We start from the raw sequence: 9,321 nt of genomic DNA, 5'->3' as shown, positions 1-9,321 counted from the left end.
GTGGTGGTGGTGGTGGTGATGATGGTGGTGGTGGTGATGGTGGTGATGGTGATGATGGTGGTGATGATGGTGGTGATGATGTTGATGGTGGTGATGATGGTGGTGGTGATGGTGATGGTGATGGTGGTGATGGTGACGATGATGATGGTGGTGATGGTGGTGATGGTGATGATGATGGTGGTGATGGTGATGATGGTGGTGATGGTGATGATGATGGTGGTGATGGTGATGATGATGATGGTGGTGATGGTGGTGGTGATGATGGTGATGGTGGTGATGGTGGTGATGATGATGGTGGTGATGGTGGTGATGATGATGGTGGTGATGGTGGTGATGATGGTGGTGATGATGGTGATGGTGGTGATGGTGGTGATGATGGTGGTGATGATGGTGATGGTGGTGATGGTGGTGATGATGGTGGTGATGATGGTGATGGTGGTGATGGTGGTGATGATGGTGGTGATGGTGGTGATGGTGGTGATGGTGGTGATGATGATGGTGGTGATGGTGGTGATGGTGGTGATGGTGGTTTTATGATTTGATGACTCCTGCCTGTGTGTCCGTCTGTAACAGGAACCTGCATCAACAACACGTCCGTCATGATGTTCAAGAAGGGAAGCTTTGAGATTGGAGGGACAATTTACCCGGTCACAATCAAAGTGAGTCCAGTGGATGATGTTATGTAAGAGTGCACACTTACACCTTTAAAGGAGCCAAGCAGCAAAAATATAATCACATACTGAAGAATATCATGATATATATTAAGAATACATTTTAATATACTTCATAAAAACCCTTACCAAAATGTTACATGTGAAACTTTGCATTTTCACACATTTTCCTGTGGTTGACTATTTTCACATGAACTATAATTTTAACGTGACAATAAAATAATGTCCCATGTGAACGTTTTCACAAGGGTGCGACTTTTTTCATATATGTTTTAAAGGGGCTCCGTGTAGTTTTATAGAAGAAATTCAAACAGAGAATTTCGATATTTACAATATTAAAGCTCTGGTCTACGATCTGAGAAAGATTTGAAAAAAGCATCCCCCCCCACTCCTCTCCTCCGAGCTCGTATCGCCCTCCCCTCGGAGCCTCCCGGCACCAGCTTTGAATGCGGAGTAACGATGTCGGATTCACAGGTAAAGTTATTACAATGCACGTTGAAACTAACGTAAATCTTGTAAGTCATTACAATGTCCACAGCTGAGCTCCACAGCCAAGCTAGCGTACCGGATGGCTCCTATTGGTCAATTTCTTTTCTTTTCTTTTCAGTTTTGCAGGTGCTAGAGAGAATGGATTTATTTGGTTCCTGTTGCTCTTCACATTGTGTAGGTCGTACTATTGGGCCATAACCACCATCTAAATAATGTTAATAATAATGACCAGTCTTTCAAATCGTAGACCAGAGCTTTAACAAGGTAATAATATAAACTTTTCTCTGTAAGTGAATAAACAAGCTGTTCTCAGAGGAAGATAAGGTCCCAGAACACTGTTTGAAGCTAGAGAGGTGGCGGGGTCCGCCACATATAAACAAGCTGTTGTTGTTGAGGTGAGTTGTTGCCTCGTCTAGATTATTAAAATCAGTTAAATATTCAGTCACGACTTTGTAAATTCCTTCTTGCTGCAGTTCCTGGAGGTAAACTCCAAACTCCTCTCTCCAACGCTGACTCATGTTTCCAACAACAGAGCGAGACGTCTCGTTGAATGAGACAAGAGACCTTTTTTTAAGGTCCGTCTGAAGATATAGTTCCTGTGATGCTGTCAGACAGGTAGAATAACACCTGCAGCCTGGCAGAGACAAAAACTCTGTTGGTGGATGTAACGTTGACGGTTACAGTCAAAGGAAACGTGCCTAGTTTTATTTTCTTCCATAAACTTTGTTCAGAAAAGTGCTTTATAAGTTAATTTTATATTATTGTTATAAATCTATTGGTCTTGAGCACCACAGATCTGAATCAGACTGAACACTCACCACAGTTTGATTTAGGAGTGTGACGCTGTGTCTGACCTGCGGTCTCCTCTGTGTCGCAGTACGACCCTCGGTTCGGTGACGCGTTCTGGAACAGCAGTAAATACAACATGGTCAGTTACCTGCTGCGGATGATGACCAGCTGGGCCATCGTGGTCAACGTGTGGTACCTCCCTCCAATGACCATACAGGTACAGTGTGGCACAGCTCACCTGCAGGACAGGGTTTGAACCAGCATGAAATCACACTCTGCATCATCACATCCTCGACTGAATATTAGAGCTCTGTGAGGACGACGACTTCAATAGTAATCAGCATTAAAATGAAGATTTTACAGCTTGTAAAAATAAAACTTCCAGCCTCAAACTCTTTTCTCTCAACATGTTTATAGTTTGTTTCCTTTTTCTATTCCACAGAATAATTAACTAGAACAGAGAGAATATGATCAGCTGACTGGAGACGTCAAAACCAAATTATTTCTATTCAGACTCCAAACAAGTGAAACTACAGCTGAACTGTAGTGACCTGAGAGCTTCACTCTGACAAACATCTGGTCCAGCTGTTCTGCCTGCTAAGACAAAACGCTCCCAGACTTCAGAATGACACATTTAAAACTGGAAGATCTTCTCTGACAATGAATCATCACAACACAGCACAGCAACACAACCAGGTCCGATAATGAAGAAGTAAACATGATTTAACCCTTTTGTTTTATCAGCTCTGATTACTTTCTCAATGTAACTGTATCATACATATACTCAGGTATATTCACACTAAGATACAACATTAAAACATTTAAACCTTCATTTATTGTAAATGCCCACCTGCAGTACCTTCACAGCCCATCAGGAGGCCCAGCCACACTTTGAGAATCACTGCTGTGGTTGATGACGAGTAGATGATCTGTAGATCCTGTGAGATGTAGATCCTGTGAAATAATCTGTAGATCCTGTGATCTGTAGATCCTGTGAGGTGATCTGTAGATCCTGTAGATCCTGTGAGGTGATCTGTAGATCCTGTGAGGTAATCTGTAGATCCTGTGAGGTGATCTGTAGATCCTGTGAGGTGAGATGTAGATCCTGTGAGATGTAGATCCTGTGAAATAATCTGTAGATCCTGTGAGATGTAGATCCTGTGAGGTGATCTGTAGATCCTGTGAGGTGATCTGTAGATCCTGTGAGGTGATCTGTAAATCCTGTGAGATGATCTGTAGATCCTGTGAGATGTAGATCCTGTGAGATAATCTGTAGATCCTGTGAGGTGATCTGTAGATCATGTGAGGTGATCTGTAGATCCTGTGAGGTGTAGATCCTGTGAGATGATCTGTGGATCCTGTGAGATGTAGATCCTGTGAGATGATCTGTTGATCCTGTGAGGTGATCTGTAGATCCTGTGAGATGATCTGTAGATCCTGTGAGATGATCTGTTGATCCTGTGAGGTGATCTGTAGATACTGTGAGGTGATCTGTAGATCCTGTGAGATGATCTGTAGATCCTGTGAGATGATCTGTAGATCCTGTGAGATAATCTGTAAATCCTGTGAGATGTAGATCCTGTGAGATAATCTGTAGATCCTGTGAGGTGATCTGTAGATCCTGTGAGGTGATCTGTAGATCCTGTGAGGTGTAGATCCTGTGAGATGATCTGTGGATCCTGTGAGATGTAGATCCTGTGAGATGATCTGTTGATCCTGTGAGGTGATCTGTAGATCCTGTGAGATGATCTGTTGATCCTGTGAGGTGATCTGTTGATCCTGTGAGGTGACCTGTAGATCCTGTGAGGTGATCTGTAGATCCTGTGAGATGATCTGTAGATCCTGTGAGATGATCTGTAGATCCTGTGATCTGTAGATCCTGTGAGGTGATCTGTTGATCCTGTGAGGTGATCTGTAGATCCTGTGAGGTGATCTGTAGATCCTGCGAGGTGATCTGTTGATCCTGTGAGGTGCTGTCAAGACATGATGTGATAATAATTAATGTCTGAATGTGTTTTAACATGTTGTGTCTGTTGTTCGTGTGTGTTGTATGTATGGTGTATGCGTGTGTGTTGTGTGTGTGTGTGTGTGTTGTCTCTGTGCGTTGTGTGTGTGTGTTGTCTCTCTGTGTGTGTGTGTGTTGTCTCTCTGTGTGTGTGCGTGTGTGTTGTCTCTGTGTGTGTCTGTGCGTTGTGTGTGTGTGTTGTCTGTGTGTGTGTGTGTGTTGCAGGATGGTGAAGACGCAGCTCAGTTTGCTAACAGAGTGAAATCTGCCATCGCTGATCAGGGAGGACTGCTGGACTTGGCCTGGTGAGGATCATCCACTGAGTACTCAGTTTACTTAATTACACTTTACTCCTCATCAGTGGTACTTTCACTTCATAGATACTTGAAGTACAAGAAGATGATAGTGTTACTGAAATAAAGGAATAGCTGACGTGGCTATCCTGGCTCGACTGTTGCCGGTTTGGGGAAACGAACCCACCATAGATGATGGATCAGAATCATGAGCCGGTAGTTCAGGGTTAATTCAACTCTTTATTGTTGCTTGTAATTGAAAGCATAATAGGTGTGGTGTGGTTTCCTATAAAGGAAATAAACAGAAATCATGATTACCAAATTCAGGCTGGTGACTGTGCAACAGAAACTTTAAACACTTTAAACAAAGTGCTCTTTAGAACCACAATAAGTATCATAAGTGACAGTCAACCATAAATCATTAAACCAGTGGAGCACCCAGCGAACCGACATCTCAACATGTGTTCAACAAACCCAACACCAGCTCCCATAATGTGCAGACCTATAGTAAACATCACATCAAGAACACCAAGTCATGACCTTACTCACATAAGTATGTCCGCACACCGAGCTGAGGGACAAAGGACCGGCTGTGTGGGAGAGGATCAACTATATAGGGGATAACAGGTGGACTAATTGGGTGCACTGCAGGTGACAATGGCCCATCCCCGGAATGTACCATTGCGGTGGGGGAGTTTGATTATCTTTTGTACAGTTATATCTACTTAACGTAAAAGTTTGAGGCTGTTCATGTTTGTGTTTTGTTCTGAGAGACCCAGTCACAAGTCGACAGCTTTATAAAGCAACATTATTATAAAGTTTGTTTTAACTCAACAACTCTTAAAATCACTACATTTGTTAAGGGAGTCTGGTGATGTTGAGGTTACTAGTTCAATGGTTGGATCAGTTGAAACAGACGGTGTGTCTCCTGCTAACATTGACAGGTGAAGAAACACACGGACCTCTGAATGGTGTCTGAGTGATCGGACCTCTGCCGCGTCTCATTCACACCTGCACTTTGAGACAACAGAATATCTGCTGTGTCTTTCAGGGACGGAGGACTGAAGAGAGGGAAAGTGAAGGATCGGTATAAAGAGGAGCAGCAGAAGATGTACAGCAGCATCATCGTGGGACAGAACGGCTTCAACTCACCGACATCCTGCAGCGAGGGCCCGGAGGAGCAGTGATACCGGTCCTGCTGGTGATACTGGACCATCGATACCCAGCCACATGTGGACTGGATGAACTCTGATCGACTCTTTTAAACTCTCAAAGTCTTATTTTACAGTTTTAAAAACTCTATATGTTGATCTGTTTAAAGTGGTGTGTGTGTAGGAGTGTGTGTCCACCAGCAGGAGGCAGCGTAGGACAACACAGCAGTCCTCCTCTTCCTCCTCCTCCTCCTCTTCCTCTTCCTGTCCTTGTTTTAAGTGTTTTAAACCAGCTGCTGAGTGGATCTGATGGCTGAAACAAAATGTTAATGACTGTAAAAAACATCATCTTCATTCACATTTATGTTCATTTGTTTACGTTCGGTTGTGTGTGAAGGATCAGGACGTGTTGTTACATCCTGAGATGAAGATGAAGACGAAGGTAAAGAAGGAGAATGAAAAGAGTCAAAACATGAAGACAAAGACTGATAATGATGAAGGAGAAGCCGTCTGCCACCAAACGTCAGGTCGAACATCTGCACGCTGGTCCTCTCTCCTTCATCATGAGCTTAACGTTCTACTCAGCAGACGTCACATTATATTTTATATAGATTTAAAGATGACGTTACAGCCGTCAGTGTGTTCAGACGACAATCAGCATTAATGCAAAATAATGTAACAAACAGTCTGAAGAGAAAAACTACAGTCAGGAGATCCATCATAGAAGAAATACAGATAAATTGTCTTTGTTATTCAAAACAGCAAACTAAGTGTAAAACTTACATTTTTCATATTTTATAAAAAGTGAAACAAAACAATACAATATATTTATACAAACTGATAAAGTGGAAAGTAGAGGAGACAAATATAGAAACATGTAAATATAAATCTCCTTTTTTACTTCACATATTTTTCATATTTTCCAACATGAGCCACAGCCTGCGGGTCAGACCCCAGCAGGGTCAGGGGTCAGGGGTCAGGGGGCGAGGCTGAGGGGCCGTCACAGGATGAATCACAGGAAGCAGAAACTTCTTCATTCTTCTGTGTTTGGTTGTTGAATTATTGATTTACTGACATTTATCTCTTCTAAAATAAAAGACGAATCAAACTGTGGGAAGTGTTTTTAACCACCGATGTTTTTATTTCACATGTTTTCTGTCTGAACGAGACGTGATCCATTACATTTAATCAAAAACAGAACAAATTAAAAATCCAACAACACCAAAACTAAAAGACTGAACGACTTCCTGTCAGCTGACCTGTGAACTACAGACAGTCTGCTGTCAGACTGAACATGATGATCAGCCAATCAAAACGTCTCCTTCGCTTCAGTGCATCATAAAGAGAAATCTGTAGATACTGTTGTAAAGGAGATGTGATGTCATGTGAAATAAGCGCTGTGGCAGTTTGTTTCCTCTCCTGCAGAGTTCAGACATGAAACCATGAAGGTGAAGGTCAGTTTTTACAGCCGACCTCAGCAGAAACTGTAGAAACACGACGTCGTTCCTTCAGCGGTTCTGAGACTGTTACAGGTTAAAGTTCTGCTGTAAAGACAAAAGTCCAAATCTGTCCAGATACCAGACGAAAGAGTCGTCAGCGAGCAGACTGTCCAGCTGTCGTTACATGAATGTGTTTAATGTTGCACTTTGTAAAAGTGGAGCTCATTTAATGTATTTATTTATATAATGTGTTTATTACATGAAATCACACAAAATCACAGGGACGTGTTTGCACGTCGCACTGTCTCCAAAAATGGCCGCAGAAAGCAAAATGGCTGCAGTTTGGAGACGTGTTCACTGGAGGGTGTTTGTGAAAATCCTTCTGGGATCAATAAAGTCTGATTGATTCAATAAAGTCATAATTTTACGATGGTGTTTTAACACGACACTGATGATGTCCGTAATGTGTTTTAATTACTGTTGAATTTCAAAATAAAATGCTCATTATTAAATAATTCTATCAAATAGAAACTGATTCTCATCAAAACATCGATCTTACAAACAGCAATGAGAAGAAAATCAATATTTGCTGCTGGTTTGATTTTATATCCAAATATTCACAAAATGCACAAAACAGAGACGAAGAAACAAAAGAAACGACACAAACTGATTCCGACGACAGAGCTGACGTACAGGAAATACTTAGTTACTGTACTTGAGTACATGTTTCAGGTATCTGTACTGTACTCGAGTATCTCTGTGACTTCTCTCTACATCTGAACACAAACATCTGAACTTTCTCCTCACAGCTTCACAACAGGCTCGTTACTTTAGTTTGATGCATTTTAGTGAATTATGGATTATTTTTACTGTGATACTCTGAGTACATTTCAGAGCCTGTACTCTATTACTTTCACTGGAGGACAGACTGTCCCGTCTGTTTATTCTATAAAATGAACCAGCGCTAACAGCTCGGTGAGCAGTTTGCTTCAACACAGCTGTGAAACACTCAGTAAGTTACAGTTTGTTTTGTGAAAACCAAAGAACGAGCGTCAGGCGTCTTCTGACTGAAGGTTTTACGTTTTTTAGACCGTCACATCATCATTTAGCTGCTCGAACACAAACAGAAACATTTGGATCCCAAGTCTCTGATCGTCTCTGTTCTTATTGAGTCACAGTAAAATAACAGCTGGTGTCCATGTTGACACGTCTGCTGTCCTCTCACTAATTCTTAAATCTCTTCATCCTTCAACACGTCGTTGGTCCAAGATTCAAGATTCAAAGTGTTTAGTGTCAATTTCACAGGACGGAAACATGTTTCTCTGTACAATGAAATTCTTCCTTTGCTGTCCACAGAGTGCCAACAATGCAAAAACAAGTATATACAACAAAATATACAAACTAAAGCAGTTTTAAAAGGCAGCGTGAAAAATAAAGGAGAAAACAACAACAACAACAACAACAAAAATAATAATAATAATAATAAAACAGTCCAAACGTACAGAACTTTGGATGAAGTGGGTCTAAAAACATGAAACACCTGAAAATCTTCCTTCCTCCTGAAACTGTAAATTACCGCAGACAGTGAAGCCGTCACACGTTCCTGTCCTCAGTTCACAGCAACTCTGATGTTTGTTAAGAAGTCGTTACACTTCTGTCTGTTATCTGCTTCATGCTGCTGAACATTCAGACACATCACATCTGATTCATCATCTTCTCTGATTCACAGTGAGAAGAGTTCAAATCTGAATCTGTTTTTACTTTAAACTCTGCAGATCTCTGTGAATATGCTGCCGGACATTTATCACTGAAACACATAAATCTTCAACTGTTGTTTAACGTCCTCGACTTAAATCTGCTTCTTTCATCGTGTCAACTCGTCCTGAAACAAGCGATTCTGTTAGTTTACAGACGTTTACTGTTTTTTTAAGATACAAATAATATCCATAAAATTACAACAATAGACTTTTAATTTATGTGTCATGTAGAAAACAGGAAATAACAAATAAAAATGTTTTACTTCCTTCAGATAGACGCGGTGAAGATTAGTAACAGTTTACAGTCAGAGAAGTATTGATTGTGTTTTATTGTCAGTTATATTATAGATCTGTTCAGTCACTGACAAACCATTTTTCCCATCATGCATTGTGCTGCAGTTTGTTTGTTCAGAACGTTATGACTCATATTGATAACTCGTTTTGTGAGTCCACTGACAACAGAACTGTTTCACAATGACGCATCATTATGTTATTTTACTTTACTGCCTCGTATCTTATTTTATTTTACTTAAGTCTTTTATTGTTTCTATATTTGTCCTTGTATTTTGTTTGTATTTGTACTTGAATGTTGCTGCTATAATAACCTCATTAATAAAATTATCTATTTGTATTTGACAATATTTAAGATTATATCAGTTTTAATATGTGAAAATATCCTCAATTAAACATTAAAACACTAAGTCAGAATCAGAATTCCTTTATTTGT

The 9,321-nt window shown here is 40.8% G+C and overlaps 1 protein-coding gene across 2 annotated transcripts in view; it reads left to right on the top strand.

Moving 5' to 3' along the window:
- The window catches only part of gpat3 (glycerol-3-phosphate acyltransferase 3), a 19,393-nt gene extending 12,882 nt beyond the window's left edge, over positions 1–6,511 (top strand). Inside the window, exons 10-13 of one of the 2 annotated variants that reach the window (XR_012179886.1) lie at positions 574–659; positions 2,038–2,166; positions 2,392–2,645; positions 4,180–4,260. Coding sequence is in view for 1 of the 2 variants with exons in the window: in XM_073477539.1 (XP_073333640.1) it covers positions 574–659; positions 2,038–2,166; positions 4,180–4,259; positions 5,299–5,434 (431 nt within the window). In the remaining variant the exon portion in view is untranslated. Of the gene's footprint in view, positions 1–573; positions 660–2,037; positions 2,167–2,391; positions 2,646–4,179; positions 4,261–5,298 lie in introns of those variants that run through there. The other variant, XM_073477539.1, reaches the window with a different exon arrangement.
- The last annotated feature ends 2,810 nt before the right edge of the window (positions 6,512–9,321 follow it).

The sequence above is a fragment of the Pagrus major genome, chromosome 12 (assembly GCF_040436345.1).
Source record: "Pagrus major chromosome 12, Pma_NU_1.0".
Lineage (NCBI taxonomy): Eukaryota > Metazoa > Chordata > Actinopteri > Spariformes > Sparidae > Pagrus > Pagrus major.
This window is presented reverse-complemented; position numbering and strand designations above follow the sequence as displayed.